Below are 25,699 nucleotides of genomic sequence, written 5' to 3' on the forward strand. Positions count from 1 at the left end.
TGGATCAGTTGTGTTCGATTTGCAGGGGTCTCCAAATTCATTCCTGGACCCTAATCAAACACACCTGAACCAGCTAATCAAGATCTTACTAGGCATGCTAGAAACTTCCAAGCAGGTGTGTTGAGGCAAGCTGGAGGTGAACTCTGCAGGACACAGACCCTCCAGGGCAGAGTTTGGAAATCTCTGTTGATTAGTGTTGGAGAAAAACTTTGCAGAGCTGTGACCCTCCAGGAATTGAGTTTGAGACCACAGTTTTAGGACTTTTATAAAGTGTTCACTGTGTTAACCTCACCAGAGTTTGGAGAAATGTGCCCAATTGATTAAGAAAAACGTTTAAATTAAATTCAGTTAGAATTATATATATATATATGTATGTGTTATTTTATTTTTATTTTTATTTTATTTTTTTCCTTGCACAGTCTGTTTCTGTTATTTGCAGTCTAACATTCATAATTCAAATGAGCAACATTATTTAAACTCGCAGGAAAGTGAAGTCTCTGAACAGATCAGTAATGGTGTTGCACCTGAAGAGGGCGCTTTCATCAGACAGTCATACATGAGAACCTCTGTGCAGCATCATCCTCTTCATCATCATCAGTCGTTCACCTGATCATCCTTCATCAGTATATCAGGCAGGTGATCATCACCCACATGTGCCGCGTGTGAAAGCTGATTTGCTGTATGTTTCTTGTGTTGTTGTGAGCAGTGGGAGGGTCAGTGCTGTGTTGTGTTGTGAGCAGTGGGAGGGTCAGTGCTGAGGGTTCATCTGGACTGACCGACTGACCGCTGGATCTGAGCTCCCGGATCTCTGCAGGAGCCGCCGAGTTTCCAGCGCACGGTAAAATTCTTTCGCATGTTTTCCAGCCTCACAGGTTAAAAGCGGTTTGTTTGGGAAGTGTGACTGTTTAGTGTCTCTGTCGCGCGCTTTGCTTTCATTACGACATTCTAGATGCGCTGTAACGCGGTTCTAATAACTTTGACCAACTTTTAAGTGAATGAACCCATAACGAGTGAATCGTACGTTTGTGCGTGTGTATCAGATGTGTGATATTTTACGGTTTAGTACAGTTTGGTTTTATAGTTTATAATCTTAGCTGTGATGTTGTGGATGTGGCTGATGTAAATGTTACGAATCACAGAACCGCCTAATGATGAGTAATTATGAGTAATGATGAGATTTACTTTAAATCAGCCTGCCTGAACAGTTTTTTTTTAATTTTGTAATTTTTATTAATTATTTTAAATGAAGTTAACGGACACAGGCATAACTAAATATATAGTCTAAACATTACTATGTGTTTTATATAAAATATGTAGGCTATGTTATGAATTATGAGTAAATGTAATCTAAACTAGTCTTGTGCAGTCAGTGTTTTACCAACCGGTCTTTGCTGCCATCAAACTAATGTTGATTTCTCTCTCAGGAAGTATCGGGTGTGGAATATTCTGGTCACTGTTCACAATATCAGCCACAACTGTTGAGTCCATCAGGAGAGACACATTCACAGCAAACCACAGTCTGAACATGAGGAGCATCACGTGTTTCATAACTGTTCTTTTGTGCCTGAAAAGCGCGACTTCAGGTAAGAAGACTGTTAATTCACTTGAAGTGCTTGACAAAGACCAACATAAATTAAATGTGCTGATCTTTCACTTAATTTCAAATAACCAGTAAATATAACGACCAACTAAACTCCCTTGAAAGAATTAGTTCTCTCAATACATTAAAGCAGCTTCACTGTTAAACACGAAAATTAGCATCTGTTACCTTCAAGCGCTCTTTCCATCCAGTTTTGTTGCTATAATACATTTAGCTGATGTTTTTGACTCTAGAGTGTGCAGTGAGAGATATCAGAAATAAATCAAGATGATAGATGTTTTTATCTAGATTATGTAGTCAAATGTGTAACAGATTTTGTAAAAAATAAATATTGAGCTACTGAAGAATCTTTGGTTCTGCATTAACATTAATTTAACCTCTGTATTTTGGGGGAAGTCATGGTCTAATGGTTAGAGAGTTGGACTCATAACCCAAAGGTTGCTGGTTCGAGTCTCGTACCAGAAGGGATTGTAGGTGGGGGAGTGAATGTACAGCTCTCTCTCCCCCCTTCAATACCACGACTGAGGTGGTCTCAAGCAAGGCTACAAACCCCCAACAAAACAAAAAAAATGCTCCGGGTGCTCTTGCTGGTGACTGAAAGCCTTTGGCGCATTGAGATTGAGTCAGTCTGTTCAGTCTGCTGTTATCCAGACGCCGCAGGTGGATTGTCTTGGTCACTGATTGCTCGATGTCTGGGTATAAACGAAGGATCATGTTAGTGAGAATACATAAAGCTTTAGAGACACCATCATCGGGGTTCTCCTGTGCGTTTGAATGAAAGCCGACAACATTGTTTGTACTTCTGGCTTCCAGTGTGTGTCTTATGTCAGTGATCTGCTTCGCTTGTACTTTCACTTTGCATTTTACTGGAAATCCTAACTCTGCTCAGCAGTTTCTCATGCTTTTGTCACCCTTGAGAGGGTCAGTCGGTCTGTCCGTCATTAGAGAGGAAGACTACAGCCCTTTAGGTGTTTTTAGGCAGTGGGACAGAGCCCATGATGCGGTTGTTAGTGGCTGTAATCCACAGAAAAGCAGTGGATCTGACATCCTCAGGAAGAGGAACACGCAAGGGCTGTTATGTAACTACCTGATATTCCTGCCACAGCACCATCATTACTGCACCACACAGACAGCATGAGAGAGAGAGAGAGAGACAGTCGGTTCCTCAGTGAATAAACACAATGATGGTAACAGGAAAAAAAAAAAAAAATCCCTGTGTTAAATATGGCGTGTAGCGTTTAAATGAGGCACTTCCGCCTGCTGAAGGACCGCCGGCTGGTCTGGGTGGCAGTGAGACCCGGTGACGCGACCGCATGGAGACCGATTTCTATCTCGTGCTCGCAATTAACAATCTGTTTTTTCCCTCTTCTGACTGTGAGCTGGTTTTGTTTTTTTTGTTCTTGTTTTTTTTTTTCTATTTTGGTTTGATAAAATGCTTGAATTTGTGTCTGTATGTTTTGATGGAAGACTATGAAGACGAACATTTTCATAAACACTACAGTTCGAAATATTTATGAAAGAAGCTTATCTGCTAACGAAGGCTGCATTTCTTTGATCAAAAATACAGTAATATATGTTTATAATTTAAACCCTTTCCTGTGTGAATGTTAAAATTTGATTTATTCCTGAATTTTCAACATCATTACTGCAGTCTTCAGTGTCACATGATCCTTCAGAAATCATTCTAATATGCTGATTTGCTGCTCAAGAAACATAAATGTTGAAAACGGTTGTGCTGCCAAATATTTTTGTGGAATCCGTGATGCATTTTATGTTTTAGGATTCTATGATTAATGATTAAAACTCTTTTGCAACATTATAAGTGTCTTTTCTGTCACTTTTGAACAATTCCGTGCAGCCTTGCTGAATAAAAGAATGAATTTGTCGTTCAGTCTTGTGTGTTCAGCAAGTATATTTTTGTACAAATTGGAACACGGAAGTGTGTGGAAGCCGCTGGAGACCTTCTGTTGTAGTGTGAACAAGAATTAAGACGAGAGAAAACATCAAAGAAACACACACACACACACAGTCCTCAAATAAAGCCTCACACACTCGTATCCCCCATAAACCTGGAACGAGCTCTGAAAGTTCTCCATATGTCCATTCAGATTAATTCTTTCAGACTTTAAAGTCTACAGATTGATCTGTTCTTGATTCCTCACATCTAGCATGTGGAAGTTTTGTGCCATTAGCAGCGTTAATAAACATTATTACATAGTGAAACACTCCCTGTCGTCCATTGGTTAGACAAACAGAGCTGTGCCGTCCAACAGAGACACAGTGTTGCGCTTTTTACTTTTAATGCTTAATCTTTAGACCTTAATATTTTCGGGCGACTGCAGAGATTGAGCAGTAGTTATCATAACATGAACAACAGCTGGTTGCAACACCTTAATGTAAGAACACCATTAGAGAGCATTTGTTCCTAATGATTGTCAACTTTTTGATTTTTGTAGTCTTAGGATTTTGACCCAAGCCCTGACACAATTTGCAGAATGTTTGCACTGATAAAAAAAAAAAAAAAAAAAAAAAAATCAGATTTAAACATGGTAAAAAGGTTAAACCGAACTGGGAGAATTAAGCTCTATTGATAGAATACTGTTGTTATTATTTATAAAAAGTACACAAATTTGTTTTGTTCATTTAAATAAAGCTAAACTAAAATTATTAAAGACAACTATTAAATTAAAAATCTTTATAAACAAAAATTAAAAATATTCCTATGGCAAACTAACTGAAATAAAGTAAGCATAAATTGAAGTACTGAAATTATTAGAACTAAAAGTAAAAAAAAAATGTATATAAAACCTCAAAATATAAATGAAAGCCAAATAATTTAATACAAATTATTAAAGCACATGACTAAATTAAAGTAAAATTAATATAAACCCTGAAAATCTAAAAATAACACTTTTCAATAGAAAAGCAGAATCATTTCATTGTAAAATGAAATGAAAACCTTAATTTCTAAAAATCATTCTAATATGATGATTTGCTGCTTATGAAACATTCCTTTGATTCTGACTCTTTCTTTTTGATCAGTTTTAATTAATTAATATATATATATATATATATATATATATATATATATATATATATATATATATATATATATATCTATCTCCAAACATTTGAACGATTGCATACATAATAAATGTCAGTTTGTATTTTATGTCCCTTCTAACACCAAGTTCTCTGTCTATTATCATGGCTTTGAAGTGCTACAAATAAACTCTGGACTAGAACACAGAAGACACTTAGTGGGTGGCTGTCGCTCCCCTCCCAGTGTCTCCCAGTGTTTGTCTGTATCTCTGTCTGTCCCGAGTCCCTCAGGATGTGTCCTGTCTCTAGAGCGTCAGGTGGTCTCTCGAGCCGGCTGGCCAGCCGTAGCTTGAATCATGAATGGCTCATTAGCGCCAGACAGAGATAGACTACAGCTCGCTGAAACTCAGAACTGTCGCACTGTCAGCGGCTGCCATGTCGTCGCTGATAACAGCTGCATTATGAGCACTTATCACAGGTGCCTGACCCACACACTGATCTAGAATCAGCTGCTAAACTTCAGCGTTCAGAAGGGGAAATTCAGTCATCCTAAATTTTGAAGAATTTTGAAGAAAGTTGCCAAAAAGGGCAAAAAGTCTACTTGAAAGGAATTTGTATGTGCACTAAGTTGTACTGTACGATTCTTTGTGTGAGAAACAGATTGAAAGTAGTTTGTCACTGAAAGCCTTCCACTCTACTTTAGCTCTCAAATCTCATTTGTCTATATTCAAACATGGTACATTGCAATAAGTCATTAAACGAGCCCTAAGAATCAGGAATTAGGCATCATCTGTCAAAGCTGGCACAACACATATTAACAAAGTTTGAATATGCTCAAGTATATGGATGAACCTTTCATTTTTGGCTGATCTGTTCCCTTAATGGGGTAGTTAACCCAAAACTAACAACAAAATAATTTACTCATCCATGTTGATTTAAACATGTATGAGTTTCTTTCTTCTGCTGAACACAAAATAAGATAAGATATTGTGAAGAATGTGGGTAACCAAACTGTTGCTGGTAGCTATCGACTTTCATTCTATGAAAAAAATACTATGGAAGTCAATGGCTACCGGATACCATACTTTAAAATATCTACTTTTGTGCCTCAATTCTATTGAATATGTATTTAAAAAAAAAACTGTACTTGCAGAGTAGCAATAATATTAACCCTTTAACGCATACAATCTCACCGGTGGGTGTGATCAGTTTTGGCTGGTCCCTGAAGCGCACTGTCACACTGGTGTGAGTTAAAATTTCAGTGAGTCACGTTATCAACTGTAGAATTTAAATCAACTTTTGCGCTTTGGATGGCGCAGAGCCAGATCGGACGTGCTGAGCGCTTGTCATATTATCACACATAATTCAGTGTTTGAATTCAGAATGCTTATTTTACGTTTCAGATGTTTAGGAACACATAAGTACTAGTAAAACCATACAGTAACAGTAGGGGTGTCACGATTCTCCAAATCCTCGATTCGATTGCATTTTCGATTCTAAGCTCACGGTTCGATTCGATTCTCGATTTTTACATTTATTCTTTTTAAAGCACAGATTGTCATTTTTCAAACTAGACTTTTATGTAATATAATATCTGACCTTTGTTTGCAATGTACCACACTACATTGTCAAATTCAAAACTTTTATTAACAACATAATGTAACAATAACTTATATCTTTAGTCAATTGAAAACTTAAAATAAACTGCCATCCAGTTTCTCTTTTGTAAGTGCAGTCTTCTTCACAAAAGATGATATTCAAGTTCACAACAAAACAAACAAAAACAATAAAAAATGACTAAACTAACCTTCAAATATTACGATGTAGCTATTTAAAAGATTAAATATAAAACTTGTTAAACACTTCACTGTCATTCATTTAGATATATATATGTATGTGTGTGTGTGTGTGTGTGTGTGCATCATTACAGTCTGTAAAATATGTGTATCTCTTATTACAAGACTGCAATCACTAGCAATCAGGAGAATTCCAGTTAATCAAGTATAAAAGATCTACTCTATAAACAATGCATTAAATTACATTAAAGACAAAAATAAATTAAACAAGCAAAAGAAATGATTACTCACATGTATCTGGTCCATTGATGAAGTCATGGGTCAAGTCAAGTGAATTATTAATCATTTTCTAAAAAGCGTCGAATACTGACTTTAGGAAAAGGGGAATAACCAATGACATTTGAGATAACTAAAACAGCAAGCCCCACCCCACGACTGACTAAAATAAAATTGTTCGCACGAGCAGAGGTGAGATGATCGAGCGGAGTTTGAAATGAGCTCGCGGGCTCCCGTTTCTTCGCATCCGATTCAGTTTTCCTCTCGCGGAAGCCATATAGCGCGCGCGCCAGCATCAGTTGTATGCTCGGTTTTTTTGTCATTGATTTGCCGTCATACAACATGGGGGCGTGGCAGCATTGATGATTCCATTTTTTAATTCGAAGTTTGAGACTGTGACTTAATTTCGATCGATTTCGATTTAAAATCGTGACACCCCTAATTAACAGCTTGTGAAATACCAGCTGATGCCTTTGGAACCGGCAATATTGATCTTTACAAATATAATCTGACTACATGTTTTGTGAGCATATTTGTGAATATTTTGAATAAAACAGGAAAAACTAAATAAAAGTGATCCATTTGTCATACAGATCTGTTGTGGCTGCGTTGTCACATGACAAGCATGACGTGTCGACATGAAAACAATAAGGCGGTACATTCTAAAATAACGGTCCCCCAGAGAAACTCAGTTAGAATATTTTAAACGTGCAAAAGGCTTAATAAAACAAAAGGCCACTTAATTGTATACATTCATGATTGTTTATTAACACACTTAAGTACACTTTTTGGAAGTGCACTTTGTGATCGTCAAATTAAAAGTTTGAATCTTTCATTGTGCTTTTTAATTTTAAACTTTAGCAATTAATTTTAGTGTGTTATTACATTTGAAGTTGATTTATTTTTGTTAAATTGTGTTGTGCATTTTTGTTTTAAAAGGTATATGTACTAAATTGCAACTACATCATTGCAAATGTGTAATCACAAAATGATTTAAATGTATGATATACAAAATTCAATAAAAAATGATAGTATAAGTATATTTGAATTTACCATAAATTCTTATCAGGATTTTCAACAGTACTTTAACCATGTCTCAAGGACAATATAAGTAATTACCTATAATGATGTACTTAAGTCCTACTTAAGTCCTAAAAGACTCTGAAGTTCATGCATTTAATATAAAATTATAATACATTTTAATTTATTTGCAATTAACATGCAATCACATGTCTGAAAACGACACATTCAGTTAACACTTAAGTATATTATTTTAAATGTAACATGATGGGATCCATAACATCTCGACAGACTTCACAAGTAGTTACCAGAAGATGAGCTTTCATTTGATTTCAACGTGATGTGCTTATGAAACTTTCTTACAGAAGGACCGATACACCGGTTATCATACTCTGCATTTTTCACAGCCGCTGCTAATTATCTGATCATTTACTGCCAAGATGGCTAGCGGTGAAGCTAATGGTGCAGTGACGCGACCAGTATACTGGTCCATGAATCTGAGATAGGTCACAGTCATTAGGAGCACTGGAGTGAGACGTCTGCTATCCGCCAAAGCATATGTTGTGAGAAGCTACATCAGATTTGAGTGATTAGAAGCCCCTCCTGTGCACTGAGACCTGGTCGCTTCCATCTGCTTAGAGAAACCAGCTTACACACTCCGCTAAATGAGTCTTTCCTCCCCGAGTCACATTGCTAATTATGACAGAGAAGATAGATTGGCTCTCCGTGAGATGCATCAGAAATATCTCATTATTTCCTTATTTATGTGTATCGTTTGCATGATGTAGGCATGAAATACTGCTGCTGGAACCCTTGTGATAAATGTGTTTTGTGTTGGTGTGTGCCCGCATCGCAGGATCATCTAATATCTTTTTGCCAAGAACCTGAATCAGGGAAAGTGTAAAACTTGTGAAGTTCTTCGAAAAGAAAAGCGCAAGCAAATGCAGTAAAATCTGCAAGCAAATGCAAGTATTTAAATAGCATTTAGAGAGGGCTGAGGCAGCTTTATTTTTGAGGAGAGGAAGAAAGCACGTGTCATACTGCTATTGTGCTGCAGCCACACTGAGAGAATATGACTAACTAGCCTTGAACTGTAAAACAGTTTGGAGGTTTGTTTGAATACTTGAGTGCATGGGCTGAGTAGAGAATCGACATCTGAAGGTTATTTAGGCCTTTAGATTTAACACTTGAACAACTTGAAGACAGGTTTAAGGTTTGAGGTGAACGTTTGGAGAACAATAAATTGTCTAAACCAACAGAAAGAAGCAGTGAGGAGAAGCAGTTTGGCAGAAAATTGACCGATCATGTTCTCAAAATCAAATCTAGTTCTGTATTGGAAAGATAGAATATGGAAACCTTTATAATCAGGATGATTGATAAATTCTTAGGTATTTGGTGTAATTTTATGATTTTAAAGATATACAAGAAATCTAAGGAGATAAAATTAGAAATGAAAATAAGCATTCTGTGTGAAGGTAATGAAATATAAAAGTGCAAAAAATAGCACCCAGTTAATCATTTGACTGGGGAAATACCATATGCCCAAGAAAAATGTATTACTTGAAATCTATAATTTGACTTCTATTTATATTAGTTTTGTTCGTTTTGGTCCATAAACTAAGAAACAAAGTCATTAAAAAAAAGAAAAAAAGGAATCTGAGCTTACTTCAAAATGATTAAAATAGATGTCATTTGTCAATATTTGGATGTCAATAATTGGTTAGTTAAGTGTGAAAATTCTGACATACAGTACTACTCTTTTGGCATACTATATAGTACACAAATATTCGATTTTGGACTATTTGAAATGTAAGTTCATTCAGAAAATCATTAAATGTTTTGGTTATCCAGCCAATGCTGAAGTCTATGGAAGCCTGTTTTTGCCACTAAATAAAAAAAAAATAAAGCAAGGTGACTTTATCTCGCAATTCTTACTATAACTTTCAATTGCGTGTTATAAAGTCAGAATTGTAAGATATGAGCTCGCAATTCTGAGAAAAAGTCGCAATTCTAAAGGAAAACCGTACGAATTGTGAGATGAAAAAGTCCAAATTACCTAGTTTTATTTTTTATTCAGTAGTGGAAACTGGCTTCCATGCAAGTCTCTGCAACACTATAGACAGTGACACAGTGGTGAATGGAATCAACTTGAATGCATTTATTCTTTGAAATGCTTAAACACTTCCATGTGTGCTCTTATAAAAATATTTGTGATTGTGATTGAAGTTCTTTATCCTTCCAGCCAATGTTGCAATGAAGTTTTTAATTATTAAATGCACAAGTCACAAAAAAAAGGGATGCTCACCGTTGCATGAAATAGAGTCTAGAATAATTCACTGTGCCCTTCTGCAATAAAAATAATGTCATATTTGTTGTGCACAACACTGCAAACTTGTGAAGTGTTGCTAGACATGATCTAGGAGGTTTGGAGTGGCTAAAATGGACTGATCTGTTTTTACAGCTTTGAACGAGGCTCATGAATGTTAAGGAATCAAATTGTTTTTAGTAGGACTTTTATATTTGATAGCCCACTTTAGACATTCTACCGACTAGTAAATTTGCAAGCACGCCAACTTATTCTACTAACCCTAACCTAACGGTCCTGATCTAAAATGACTCTGATACTGCCGTCCTCTAGTTGAGGTTAGAAACATAGCAGTGTGTTCACGATCTGCCCCACACTCTTTTTTTGTTTCTCTGTTTATTTCCGAAGCAATGAGACGGCCGACAGTCGGCTCCCAGAGGCTTAAACATAGACATGCCGTCTCCATGGGTCCAGCAGCCAGTGAGGCGAACCTTCCACCATGACCCGCACCGTCAATGAGACATAGATGAATCTGGGGGGATTTGTGATGTGGCGGGGCGGCTGCGGGGGTTAGAGGCCAGGGGCACCGCTGGGCTCTGCGTGCCACTGATAAGAGTTTGTTTGTCTTCCTGTGGATGGTTAGGCCTCAGTCTGCAGCCGAGGAAACGCTGGGACAATAGGTGTGCGGAGCAGCCTGTGACCTCCCTCTCTCCCGCTCTTCCTCTCCCTGTCTCTCCCCCCGTCCCCACCTCACCGTTTCTCTTCCGTCCTCGCCTGCAAAACACTTTCATCAGCCTCCTGCCCAGTCGACAGCGTCCAGCCGTCTCTGACCACTTCGTGAGCTCGATTACAATTTACAAAGATTACAAACTAAGGAGTAAAATGTACAACTAAAACAATACAAGAACACTTTCATTACTTACAAATAATACAATTATGATTACTTTTATAATACGTTTAAACACTAAAATAACTTAAAATAAATGTAAAACTTGATTAAAAACTAAAATAATAATAATAAATGACAAAAACAACAAATTTATTTTCATTTAAGTACTAAAGTAAGTCAAACACAAAAATAAACTATGTACACATTAAAATAATAGTAATAAATTATAAACACACAGCAAACATATTTTATTTCAGGTAGTTGGATAGGTAATAATCAAGGTAATAATCATTTTGTTAGTTCTATAATAAAACAAAGTCAAGAAATTAGAAAGGCTAAATTTCTGATTTTCATTTAGTTTAAATATTAACAAATATAAAACATAAACTAAAACTTTCTAGACAAATGAATAAAGAAAGAAAAACACTCAGCTATTTTTTTTAACTGGCTGCAAGTCAACATTTCACATTTTTGTTTGTTTGAAATGTAAGCACATGAAATAAACGCAAACTAAATAACCCTAACCTTAACGAAAACCTGAAACTGAATAAAAACTAAACACACAAACAAAAAAATTACTAAAAATATAATTATAAAATGTAAATATTTAACAAAATATACAACTACAAATTATAAAATTTTAAAACATTGATAAATCATACTGAAATAACAGTTCATAACTCGTAATCATAGCTACAGTAGTTCCTGCTAAACTGCCTGACCGCAGTGATTCACAATCTAGTGTAGACTGACTTTCTGTTTCTGAATGAACTTTTAGATTGATTGAGAAATGAAGAAGAATTTGCCTCTTATTCACACATGCAGTTCATTTAGCTGTAGATCTGCTTAAAATGTGTTTTTAGAACACTACGAGCTCTTTATTGTCTGAGTTTATAAACTGAAAACATGACACGTTCTGCTTGAATCTGCTGAGGAAACCAATCAGGAGGCTAAAATATGTGCTTCCTGCAGATCTATTTTTGTACCGGAAATGTCAGTGAAGGTGTTTTCCACATAATCTGCGAGGTGTTTTATGTTCCACCATAACCTTAACCGAACCAGAGCTGCTATCAGACATAATGGCTAGCTTCATTCGCATCAGTGCAGCTCCCCAGATGGTCCTCCCAATCTCTTATTATGTTCCTGACAGAAAACAGACACATTTACTGGTTAAGGAGTTAATCATAATATGGAAGCTGGCTGCAGGTTAAAGAGGATTCTGGCGCCTTTGACCTGTGACGAGACTCAGAGCCGGACATGAGCCTTTCCAGGATGCCAGTTCAACATGCCTTCTGAAAAACATCAGCTTTATCTTAGACGCTCTTGCAGTGACTCAATGCTTTTGTACAGTGTCTGCTGTTATTATGACCTTTTAAAAACAAGAAATGATAATGTGAGGAAACGCTGACATGTGGGCTTGCACAAGATCAGCTTTTGAAATTCCCTGTCAGTCATCGTTTTTGTTGACCTGTGATTTAAAGGTGAAGTCTGTTATTTATTTGACATTAGTGGTTACAGACCAAATTGTGAAAAATAAATTTCCCAAACCTTCAAATGTGAGGGGAGGATCACCAGAAGAAATGAATCCCACAGAAGTACGCAATTTGTAATCTGCCGTCTTTGTACACGGCTGCTCAGACCTGCTGCCAGATTGTTTTTGAGCAAATCACACAAGCCGTAAATGTCATGTGACTGATCACTCAGGTGCAGCAATATCATGACAACACTGATTGGCATATCATGCCACAAGAACACACACAAACCTCTTAATCTGCTGTAAAATAATGAAATATCTGTGATAAAATGTTGCTTGCTGATGAAAAATGTTTGTATTGTGGAATACACGGTTGTACAGTTTTACACTGCAACATTTTCTGTCTTGTTTTCCAGTATAAATATATAATCTCTTAAATTGTCTTAAAGGGATAGTTCACCCAGAGATCCTGTCCTTAAATCCTGTCATTAATTACTCATCCTCATGTCGTTCCAAACCCATAAGACTGTTGTTCATCTTTCGAAAACACAAATTAAGATACATTTGATGAAATCCGAGAGCTTTCTGACCCTCCATAGGCCGCAATGCAAATGAAACCTTCCCAGAGCCAGGAATACATAGTTAAAACGGTCCATGTGACATTGTGGCAGTGTTGTAGTTGAGTCACCAACTGTCGAGTCCGAGTCGAGTCCCGAGTCCCAGTGTTCGAGTCCGAGTCACCAAAGAAGAGTCCGAGTCGAGTCCAAGTCGAGTCACCATTACCAGAGTTCGAGTCAGAGTCGAGTCTTGAGTCCCGTATTGGAAAAAGTTTTTTGAGGAAACAATAGCAACCAACTGAGTTGGTAGGCATTGAAGTCCATTATATCAAGAAAAAAAATCCTGAAATGTTTCCCTTAAAAAAACATAATTTAAGAAAAAAACGCCATGAATATCCTGAATGGCATTGGGAGGAGTAAATGATTTGGAAATTTTCATTTTTGTGTGAACTAATCCTTAACACTGTATTACAGAAATACACTCTAAGTAAAAAAGAAACGTGCATTTTACAGGACACTGTGTTTTAAAGATACTTGAAACATAAAAATCAATATGATATGCCGCGAGAGAGAGAGAGTGTGTGTGTGTGAGAGTGAGAGAGAGAGAGAGAGAGAGCGAGAGAGTGTTTGTGTGTGAGTGAACTAGTGTTTTAGCGTGAGTGCGTTAGTATGTGTTCAAGTGAATGTGTCTGTGTGACGGCACACGTCTGGTCAGAAAGCAACGTGTAACCGTTCAAATATCGCGTCTTTTGCGCCCTCAAGTTCGTTATTTCCAATGTAGGCACGCGGTATGGGTGCTCATAATGGAAGCATACAGGCGCGTCCGCATCGCATCGAGGTAAAAACATCTCAACTTTTCAGAATGCCACAAGCGCACCGCGGGTCATGTGTCAAGAACTAACCAATCAGCTTCATCCTTTCCCGCAAGTGCCCGAGCGCTTTGGAAAAAAAGTAAAGTGAAAGTAAACTGAGTGAGTCCGATTTTATATATTCTCGAGTCCGAGTCCAAGTACGAGTCATCAGTCCGCGAGTCCAAGTCGAGTCACGAGTCCAGAGAATGGAGTCTCGAGTCGGACTCGAGTCCAAAGAATAGTGACTTGAGTCGGACTCGAGTACTCCATCACTGCATTGTGGTACTCTTGTGTACCCAGATCGAAGACCAACACAAAAGAAGTCATTTATTTTTGTTTTCTTTGAACACAAAAAATATTCTCATAGCTTTATAAAATTACGGTTGCACGACTGTTATCATGTGGACTATTTTAACGATACCTTTACTAGCTTTCTGGGCCTGGGAACATTTCAGTTGCATTGCTGTCTTTGGAGGGTCAGAAAGCTCTTGGATTTCATCATCTTTGGAATAGAAATTAAGATATTATTGAACAAAGGTCTTAAGGGGTTTGGAACAAAATGAGGGTAAGTAATTAATGACATAATTATGTGACCTTCTCTCCACTCATAACTCTAGAAATCAAACTCATCTGTTGGTGCCCCACTGCTGCATGCGCGTGTTTTCCGCTATTAAGCAATTCCTCTGCAAGCCACTTTGATATTCTCCCACTTGGCAAGAGCTGAGACACACTTTTTGATTGTGCAAGTGTGTTTTACTTCAGACGAAGGCTCGAGGGTCAAAATCTACAATGAAGCCTCTCTCTTGCACACACAACAAACGAGCTGCTGTGAAGGCGCTGTGATGGATGGCAGAGCATTATTTGGGTCTTGGTTCCGAGAAATATGCCCTGGATGTCTGTAGCCTTAAACATTTGGTTGCATGGGAAAGAGCCATTAATGAAACGAGATAAAGCAGCAGCTTATAGCTCATTTAACACAGAAGTGCTTAGTCAAAGCTCTGGCATTTCCGGGTCATCTCTGTGGGTCAGTGTTTACGTCCCATGAGTCTGACTGATGTATTTGAATCATTCATCTGTTGCTCATCATTATGAATGTAATCACTGATGTTCTCTCTGACAGCCCATCAGAACGTGTATGATGATAAATATGTGTTTTGTGCACAATTTGATGTGGATGGTTCTTTATTTATTTTCTGATAAATAAGTAAATTTAAGGTTCATTCCAAAAATGAAATTCTGTCTTAATTTACTTATCCTCAAACCTATATCAATATATGTTAATGATAACCAATCAGTTGACAGTAGCCATTGACTTCCATAGAATAATGTTTTTTATTTTTTATTTAAGTCAATGGCTACGTTCAGCTCTTTGTTACCAACATTCTTCAAAATTATATCATCTTTTGTGCTCAACAGAATTATACAGGTTCACTTTTGGGTGATCTCTTTAAGTCTCTAGTCCACTATTGACAGTGTTCGAGTCTAGATTCAGAGTGATGGTTAGTCAGTATTGCTTTTTAAAATAAGTAACACTAGTTTGATTGACACTGAGAGGAATCAAGCGTAAGAGCAGAGGTGTTGTGTGCACTGTCTGAACATGATGCTTACTGTAGATCTAGACTAAATAGCGTAACACAATATAATGCATGACTTTTATAAGTAACTTCCTCCAACTCTACATCAAATGTCATACACAGCTAGCAGGTACTTTGTTTTAGAGATGTTCCGATACCCTTTTTCTCTTCCCGATACCGATTCTGATACCTGGGCTCAGGGTATCGGCCGATACCGAGTACTGATCCGATACCTGGGCGTGTATCTGTATATACAACTGTATATACTACTAGCCCTGTGTAAATTGCTAGAATTATTGTATGGTGTGCTTCAGACTTATCCCTTAATAAAACGAACAAATACATGGTGAACTACTGTATTTATTACAGTATTTTTATTGTCTGACATGAATTTGACAGTAATTTGTCAATTTACTCACATCAAACCGAACATTTATTTTGATGGGTTGCCATGAAGATCTTTGAGTATCTGTGTTTATGATATGACAGTTTTCTCAAATGAAACAGTAAATTCTCATAAAGTGACGGTTTATGCATTCGTGTCCTCATATAGTGACACATGGCAGAGACTACAAAACAGCGAGCTCCCGCACATCTGCACCCGTCACCCACAGAGATGTACAATTTGCAGGAGTAATATTAAATATTATTTTGCAGTTTAATATTCACAGACACTAGTATATACACGGAAGCGACTGAACGCAGCTGTGGGTACCGAATATACTCGGGACTCGGTAACTTACTACTGGTACTACAGAGATGCTGGTATCATCACATTTTAACTTTATTTTATATTTTCAGCACTAACTTGGTAGTGATATGCCAGTACTTGTGGCATCCCTAGTCGCCGTTTTACTGTCTGGTTGGTCCAGTCTGAAATACTGCTAAACAGCGGACATACTGCTAACCACTGATCTATAATACAGAAGCGGCTTCACTGTCTGTTGGCAGTTTAGAACGCGATCAGCGATCCAGTCATATATAGATCAGTGCTGATAACGTGTTTTCATTTCTTCTTCACTGCTCTAAACAGGGGTTGCTTGTGGCAATACAGCAGAACTTACTGTGTTTGCAATGCATTCTGAGCAGGGAAGAAGCTAGGGCAAAGCTAGCGGTCATAACTAGGTCTTGTTTAAGAAAATGTTATCGGATCGGTATATGGGTTCATGTACTCGCTTATGCCAGAATTTATTGTGGTATCGGTGATATTTCCGATACTAGAATCGGAACAGCTCTACTTTGTTTTAAGTATGTTTAGATATTTTTACTGTAAATCAATTTTAGAATTGTAAAATAACTATTTCCTATGTGAATATTGTAATATATTGCATACTGATTTGCTGCTAAAGAAACATTTCTGATTAATATCAATGTTGAAAACAGTTAAGCTGCCGATATTTTATTTATTATTATTTTTTTTTATGGAAACTGACATTTTAATTTTCTGAATTATTTGATGCATAGCTAGCATTTAGAACAACATTTAAATCTTTTGTAAAATTATAAATGTTTTTAATGTCGTCTTTTATCAATTTAATATATCCTTGATAAATAAAAGTATTACTTTCTTAAAAATAATAAATAAATAAATCTTAAAGACCTTTTTAAACATTCTAATTGTGTGTGTGTGTGTGTGTGTGTATACATATACAATAATAGCCATTTCCACCATGTTATTTGGAGAACAACATTTGTGTGTGTATATAAATACATGTGTGTGTGTGTGTGTGTGTGTGTGTGTGTGTGTGTGTGTATATATATATATATATATATATATATATATATATATATAATTTTTCTGTGATTTTATATATTGCGATATGAAATCTAATCAAATTTTGTCTTACAAACAAAAATGGGGCGAGCACACTTACATTCTCATTTTAAATGATTTAAACATTAGAGAATTATTAAATTAGAGTAAATTATTTGTTTGTAACTTTAGGACCTGGTTTGAATTGTTAACATATGAACTAACATGAACTTACCACGAGCAATACTTTTGTTACTATATGTATTAATCTTTGTTTATCTTAGTTTATAAAAAAAACAGCTGTTCATTGTTTGGTAATGTTACTTCACAGTGCATTAACTATGTTAACAAATACTGTACAACTTTTGATTTCAACAATGAAGGCTATAGCCTAAATGTTGAAATTACCAATGTTGTAGGAGTGCAGTTTAGTAATAGTAAATGTTAAATAATGTAGTTAAATAGTTTAATAAATAGAACATTATTGTAAAGTGTTACAGATTTTTTTTTTTTTTTTACACCAATTCAGACGTCTCATGAGTTCAGTGTTGGACAGGGCAGTTGTTCAAACCATTCATTTAATTGAATCAAAATAATCATTAGTTCGCGAACCAGACGTGTACGGCACACGTTGTGTAATTATCTCTGCAGTTTAGGATATCGCACAAGATTTGACAACACAGAAAACATTTCTTAACTGGATAGTTTTTTTTTGACTCCATGTCAATTGATTTTGATTAATATGCGCGAGGGACAGAGAGCAAGACACCGCTCGTGTTGTTTGAAGTCTGTGAAGGGGAGCGTGTGCGTAACAATAGCAGTGTTTCAGCATCATACTGTATTTCTTGTTTACAGCTAATGGCATCGGTGCTGATCTGACATCAGGAAACGGCTTTGATTATTTAGCTCTCTTAGTAATGTGCATTCATCTGTGAGATCAGCCTGGTTCGGCCTGATTCAGTTCTGCTGCTCGGGAACTGAAGAGGAAGGACGTACTTTATTCTGGAGATGATTTATGAGCTGCTGGCAGGGTATTATTATTCCCCAGGGCTGCAGATGAAGAACATGCATGATTTCAATAACTCTCTAAATTTAATTCTCTGTAGATTCCAGTGTGATCTGTGAGCTTAAGGATGTATCCGGAAACAGAAACGATTGGATCGTCCTGCAGGAAATGTATCTGGGATGCTGGACGAACTTCACCAGCCTGAACGGGACAAAAGTCCACATCCTCAAGCTACTGTCCTCCACTGTAAGTCAGCATGAGCATTGTTCAACATCCTCATCACTGTGTGCTCCATAGTGCTCTATGAAATCTTTCATCTTTTATTTATTTTTGTTTTAAATCCATTTTAATGGTTAAATAAAATTTTAGTCATCAAAAAACTTGCCTGACTTTTTTTTTTTTTTTTTTTTTTTTTACGGTTTAATTAAATTTGATTAATCAAAAAGCATAACAACTTCATTGCATTTTATACAATTTAACCACAATATATTAAACATTTAACCAAAGTATTTTATTAGGGCCTAATTTATTTTCCAAATTGCATTTTATTTATTTGCAAATTCTGCTTTTTTTTTCTTCTATTTTATGGTATAATTACATTTTAATTATTTAACCTTTTAACAATTCTTACAATACCGTCTATTTTTTTTATTTGGCAAACAAAGAAATAGCTGCACAACAGAAAATAGCTTTTAAAAATAAAACTAACTAACCGAGACATTTTTTTAAATAATTTATTATTACTTTGAAGTACAGTAATACAATAATAATACAATCTTTGTACATTAATAAAATTTGTCCCAATTTTTTTTTATTTTATTTTTTATGTGTAACCTAACTTTTTTTTTTGGGGGGGGGGGGGGGGGGGGGGCTCTTTGAGTCTCACCAAAACCAACAAAAAACGTCCTAGTTTAATCATAGTTTGCTTAAGTTTATCTGCACAGTGAGTAGCACTCCGGGATTTCCAGTATTACAGTCAAACACGTCAGTCGGGTTTCTCCAGTCGGGTTTCTCCACGTGTGGTTGAGAAAGACCAACACAGACCATTAGTGATGATGTAACTTGTGCTTGATTACTATTTAAATGCACTTGTGTTGATTAGATGATTAATTATCAGCATCTGACAGCTTGAGAGTAAATGGCTTCACAGCATGAGGATGCTGAGAGTGATTTTAAGATGATAACCCACTGGAAATGTGGAGGTCTCTTCATCTGTGCTGGATGAGTCAATGAATCACAGGTCTTGAGAGCTGTGGAAATGTCCCGTCCTTACACTTCAGTGGGAAATTCAACATGGTTTTCTCGTGATTTGCAGGAGAAAGACAAACATATGTTCTATTACTACTCTTGAGGAATTTTGTAGTGCACAGAAAGTGTGTTTCTGGTGATGAAAGCAGCCCATTTTATGAAAGAAAAAAGGGGTCATATGATGTGATTGAAATTTATGAAGTGTTACAAGCTTGTAGTGCATGAAGAAGATCTGTAAAGTTGCAAACACTAAAGTCTCAAATCCAAAGAGATATTCTTTATCAAAGTTAAGATTTGTCTATGCCCTCATAAAATGGATCATTCTAACACGTCCTCACATCTACGGCATGTAGAAAAAAAATAAAAAATGTGTTATAAAAGTGTTATAAATAAATAAATGCTTAAAAAAATACAACTTGCAATAATTTCAAATTAAGTTGAAAGTATATTTTAAATCATGATATTAATATTTTGTCATGTTTTAAAGTACACTTATTTTTATGTTGACTAAATACTGAAGCACATGTAAAGCACTTGATTAATTTTTACTTTAGTGTGTTATTTGATTTTACATTTAAATCAATTTAAAATGTACTAAATTGCAACTTCATCATTACATATGTGTAATTACAAATATATTTGAATACATGCAAGTTTCAACGGATATTAGAACATTTTTATTTGATCATAAATGCTTGCCAGTACATTCAACAGTACTTTAACCATATGTCATAGACAATAGTAATAATTATTAAACTGCATATAAAGATGAACTTAATTCCTACTTAATTGGGTCAAAGGTCAGCTAATTAATATGTAAACGTACTCTGTTACGACCGTAACCTCGGTTCCCTCAGATACGGAACGAGTACCGCGTATGGGGAAAAGCTCCTTTTTTCCTCAGTACTGAAGCCTTTTTTCAATAACGCAGTGTAACTTCACTGCCATTGGTTTAATCTGTAATCTGAGCGCCGCCTTTTGTGAGACTTATCCCTTTAAAGTGTGCACACACACATTGAAGGCAGAATGAAGCAGGCAGTGCTGGAGTGGGCGGAGCTGCAGGCATTATTGATGTCACTGTCTGGCAGTGCTCCAGTCACGCTGGCTGAGAGCCGAGTCTGGGATACTGGAGCCGACCCGGGTCAAGAGGAGAGCCGAAGAATAACGGGAAGCTGTTATGCATCAGCAAAGCCCTGAAAAAAAAGTGCTCTTGAGAAGAGAAAAAAAGAAAAAGAAAAAAATGAGCAAAAGGAAAACAATTGTATCTTGAAAGTACAGGAACAAAAATAGCAGGGGCGAGTGATCAGGCACCGCGGTGGACATTGTTTGACCCAAGCGGACAGCGATGGATTATGGGAGCTCTGCGATTCTGTAAACACCACTGAGGATTGCTGCAATTATTAAGATGACTGGATTGTTTCCTTCAGCATGCAGTTTCCATATTAAATATAGAAGGCGCGTCAGAAGACGACAACACAAGATGTGGAAATCAAAATAAAGCTGTTTGCTATGAAATTGCACCTCACGTCACAGATTCACATTCATGGTTTATATGAGATTTTAATTAACACACTTAATTAACGATTATTCTAATAATAGAATGAATATTCAAAAAAATATTGATAAACTTCCAAGAGGTTTTTACTGAATGATGTAATGTATTTTTAATTAAGGTTATTAATTTTTAGGGCTTTTTTTATTAATACATTAATTTATCGTTAAATTGATCGAAAGTGACATTACAAAATTTACATAATAAAAATAATCAATACTTAATTATTTTTGTGTATTTAAATTTATTTTACTTAGTTCTAAAACATTTTTTTTCTTCTTTTCTTTTGGACTGAATCAATGAAACAACCGCTGACTGCAATGATAGAGCTTGGAAAAGCCAAGACAATTTTTTATATAACACCAACTGGATGCGTCTGAAAGAAGGAGGTTATAAACACCTAGGATGCCTTTGTGTTGAGTTAAACACAGTCTAATTTTCATTTTTAGGTGAATTAACCATTTAAGAGTGAGAGAGATCATATTGGTTATTTTCTTTCCTATGGGTATTTACTCACGTCTCCTAAAAGTGTGATTCTCACTCCTCTGCTGAAAGCCTACAGGCACTGGTCTCTGATCAGCAGAGGAAATGAAAGCAGCATCTAGCAGCCATTCTTTTGTATTTGCTCATTCGTGCTCATGGATGTCTGACAACTCTCCTCCACTGAGACTAATTAATGTTCGTCAATCTCACACTCACTGATGATGTTTCACAGACACACTCCACACACAGTACTGTAGATTAAACCTGGTGAGTAAAAACCGGGATCTACTGGGAACATTTGAACATGAATCGTGCTGTTGAACAACAGCAATCACTGCTTGCTTTTGTTCTGATGAGACTTTAAAACATTATACAAATTCATAACATTTAACACATTTCAGAGTAAAGCCAGTTTTCAGACAATTTTAGATTTGTGTGTGAAGTCTGTCATTAAAAAACAGACTGTAGTGAGAAAGACACATGATGAATGTTAATATAATTGCATTTCTTCTCAAATAATTTGCATTCTCTCACAAACTATTGTTTTCGTTCACTAAACTTTTGCTTTTTCTCAAAGAAGTATTGCATTCGTTCACAGAATTGGCATTCTTTCGCAAACCGTTTGTTTTCTCAAAACAATATTGTCTGTTTGCAAAACATCTGTGTTCTCTTGTAAGATAATTGCATGTTAGCAACATTCACGTTTCTACAAAAAAATATTGTGCTTATTTTCAAAACATTTGCGATTTCTCACCAAACTATTGCATTCATTCACAAAAGTTTTGTGTTCTCCCAAATAAATTGTTTGCTTGGGAAACATTTGCATACTCTTGTAAAACTATTGCATTCTTTACCAGAATTATTGCATTTGTTTGCACAAAGTATACAATATAATATATATGAGGTGCACAGTGTCAAACACACAACTTCAAAACCCTTAAACATGAAAACAAACAAGACACAGGTGAACACAATGGGAACAAAGGTAACTGTTTCAAAGTGGCCTGTAGCATAAAGTGAGATGAACCCAAAGTTGCAGAGTAAGTTAAGATCAAGATCAGGTGTTGCACAATGCTCGGTATAAACATTTTCTGTCAACTCTGGTTTGATCCAGAGTTTGTGAGGTGTGTGCACCTGGAAGTGTGACACGTGCAGCAAACTGCCAATCACACAGAACATGGAAAACATCAGTTTGATTGACTTCTCGTGCAATTCACTTCTCTGTTGAAGATGAAGAGATTGTTAAAAAATACCATGAATTGAAACCCATTTACAAGGCAGGAAAAAATACTGCTGCAGTGAAAGTTTGAGAAGGCAGCTACTGACTATATCAATTCAAATGAATCAACTGAGTTTAAATAATTGATATTACAAGGAGCTCAAAAGAAAACAATCTTCATCCATTCAAATATCTTTATATGCAAAATCTTGTATTTATATTGTGACGAGTGGGGCGGGGCCAAAAGCTGTGGGAACGGAGCGATGCTGGTGGAGTGATTAAAATTGAGGGACACCTGTGACACCCACTGGTCTCGAGTCCCACGGAGGAGATTGGAAGGATACAAAAGAGGAGCGACGACAGTGAAGGACGAGAGAGGACCAAGTCTGTGTTTTATTTTGTGTTTGTTTTATTTATGAATTATGAAGTTTGTGAAGTGTAACACCAAAAAAAAAAAAAAAAAAAACCCAGGCCTGGTCCTCTCTCATCCTTCACTCTCGATGCTCCTATTTTGCATCCTTCCATTCTACCCCTTGGGACTCGAGACCGGTGAGTGTCACAGGTGTCCCTCATTTTCAATCTCTCCACCGGCCTCACTCCGTTCCAAAGGCTTTTGGCCCCGCCCCACTCGACACATATATGTATATAGCCTTTCAATTTAATATTTAAATCATATAATTGTATGAATCTGACATAATTATATGTATATAATAAACAATTAGCAGAAAAAAGATTTGTCTCTAAAAATGTATCACTTTTTAACATTAATTTGTAATGAGAAATAAAGGGGGATGGCTTTATTGCGTCAGATATGTTACTTATGTTCAGAGCTGATTGATCTAGCTTTGTTTTGTGATCTCTAATTCAGAACATAACCTGCTCGGGAGCAGGGTAGCATAAGTGTTGAAACCTGCTCAAAACCAACCCATCTTCTTGAGCCCTAAATCTCAAGAATTTGCTCAAACTAAATGCAAACTTCCTAGGGTAAAAATAGAAACTCGCTTTTTGCTATAGGCCACAGGAGCTAAACAGAGGAAGGAAACACGGGAACCAAAGTTAACACAACTTAAGAATCCACAAACATAACACAATCATTACACATCTATCTCCTATATCAGTTTAGCATCAGCATGCCGTTTTCATATACACACAGAGTTTGCCCTTTCTTAGCCGCATGCTGTCGCCTCCCCAACGGCTTGTTGATGGCAGCCACTGTCAGCAAACGACAGCATGTGAGAGTCGAGCACAGCGGAGTATGTGTGTTGAACATAAAATACTGCTGGACTGACCACCGAGAGCCTTGATTAGCTCAGCAGTGGGATGGCGTGGTGCTGAGCTCTTTCTGATCCTCTGCTGCCAGTGGGGGGTGAATCCTCGTGGAAACCCTGCAGGTGAATGCAGGCCATTGGATAAAAGTCATGAAGATACAGTGTTTGCCTCTCTGGACAACTGCTTCAAACGGAGCGCTGAGCTGCTGAAAGGACAGATGACAGACAGGTCAACAGATTATGATCTGAAAGCTTCACTTTTGACCGCACGTCTGTCTTAATTATGCTTTTAAACAGGTGGAGTTTTCCTGAAGTATTAGAAGATCAGTAGAAGCCAGCATGTGCCTCCTATCAGCAGTTGAACTGGTCACAGAAAAGCACTTTTTGTCTTTTATGATTATTGTTACTTGAGATACTGGGGAGCTGCTAAAATGGACATTGTGATAAACAAACAAACAAACCTTGAGATGGTTTTCATGAATTTTGCGCAAAAATTAAAGTACTCCTCCAAGAAACATTTGCATTATCTGACAAAATATTATGTTCCCCCTAGAAAAAGAGAAGGAAAAACACTTGCAAAACATTAGCATTAGCGTTCATTCAAAAAAAAAAAAAAAAAAGCATTCTCTCGCATAGGTGTTGCATTTCATCGCAAAACATTTGCGTTCTCTTGCAAAACTTTGTCATCAAAACATTTGTGGTCGCTTTCAAAAATATTGCATTTATTAAAAAAACATTTGCTTTTATTTGCAGAATGATTTCGTCTGTTTGCAAAACATTTGCATTCTCTTACAAAACTACTCTGATCATTAACAAAACATTGGTGTTTTACCTAAAAAGTTTTGCATTTATTCACAAAACATGCATTCTCTTGCAAAACTATTGCTTTTGTTCGCAACATTTGTTTCCAAACAACTCATCAAATACTGATAAAACATCCATAGATTTAATTCAATATAGTGAGGAAATATAAGTAATTGCCATATTAACACTGACGTAATAATTGCCCAAACACCATTAAACTGGATGTGGACCCTTTGAACAGTCATTTTCAAATCAATTGCCAGGTTGTGCATTGATTGTGGTCGGAGGTTGTGTTCTGAATTAAATACTAGCATAAGATTTACTGCATGTTAACATTTCTACATGTTTAAAGGTAATATGCTGCATCAGTTTCACAAGACCTCATTGTGTTGCATTGTTTTATTCAGACAGTTGATGGCAACCAGTTATAATCTCACAAATAAGGGTTTACAATTGTTTTTATTTTTTATACAGTTTTGTGTAAAAATGTCAGAATGAGTCATATGCTGTTGAACCACAGGCCTTTTTTTGTCACCCTCATCTCTTCGTCTGTGTGTTGCTGGTCAGTGTCCTGTTGCAAGTGATTTTGTGCATTGCATCACATTTGGCCACAGGGTTTAGCTGTAATTAGCACATCATTTCCTGCACTCATAAATCTCCAGAGCTTGATACTCCCATCTTGCTCCAATGTAAGGATGGTTCTCAGCACTCAGTGTGTTTAGTTTGCACTGCACATGACATGTTCAACAATGCGGGGGTTCAATGTGGGTTCAGTGCAGGTCTCAGCAATCCTCCCCAATAGGGTCTCATGTGGTCACGGTGTCCAGCTTGCCATTGGGAAAGTCAGATTTATGAAGTGTGTGTGTTGTGCCGCTGGTGTTTCACATAATGTTTCTGCATCTCTGTCACTAAGGACTGCAGGTCTTGCTTAGGTCTCATACTGTGGATTTTGTAGACTGGTGAGTTTTAGATTAGCTGAAGT

The 25,699-nt window shown here is 36.6% G+C and overlaps 1 protein-coding gene across 2 annotated transcripts in view; it reads left to right on the top strand.

Moving 5' to 3' along the window:
* The first annotated feature begins 679 nt into the window (after positions 1-679).
* The window catches only part of eng (endoglin), a 48,024-nt gene continuing 23,004 nt past the window's right edge, over positions 680-25,699 (top strand). For both annotated transcript variants that reach the window (XR_008162741.1, XM_052591437.1), the window contains exons 1-3: positions 680-838; positions 1,425-1,583; positions 18,244-18,389. Coding sequence is in view for 1 of the 2 variants with exons in the window: in XM_052591437.1 (XP_052447397.1) it covers positions 1,526-1,583; positions 18,244-18,389 (204 nt within the window). In the remaining variant the exon portion in view is untranslated. The remainder of the gene's footprint in view (positions 839-1,424; positions 1,584-18,243; positions 18,390-25,699) is intronic.

Source organism: Carassius gibelio, chromosome A5, assembly GCF_023724105.1.
Source record: "Carassius gibelio isolate Cgi1373 ecotype wild population from Czech Republic chromosome A5, carGib1.2-hapl.c, whole genome shotgun sequence".
In the NCBI taxonomy this organism is placed as follows: Eukaryota; Metazoa; Chordata; class Actinopteri; order Cypriniformes; family Cyprinidae; genus Carassius; species Carassius gibelio.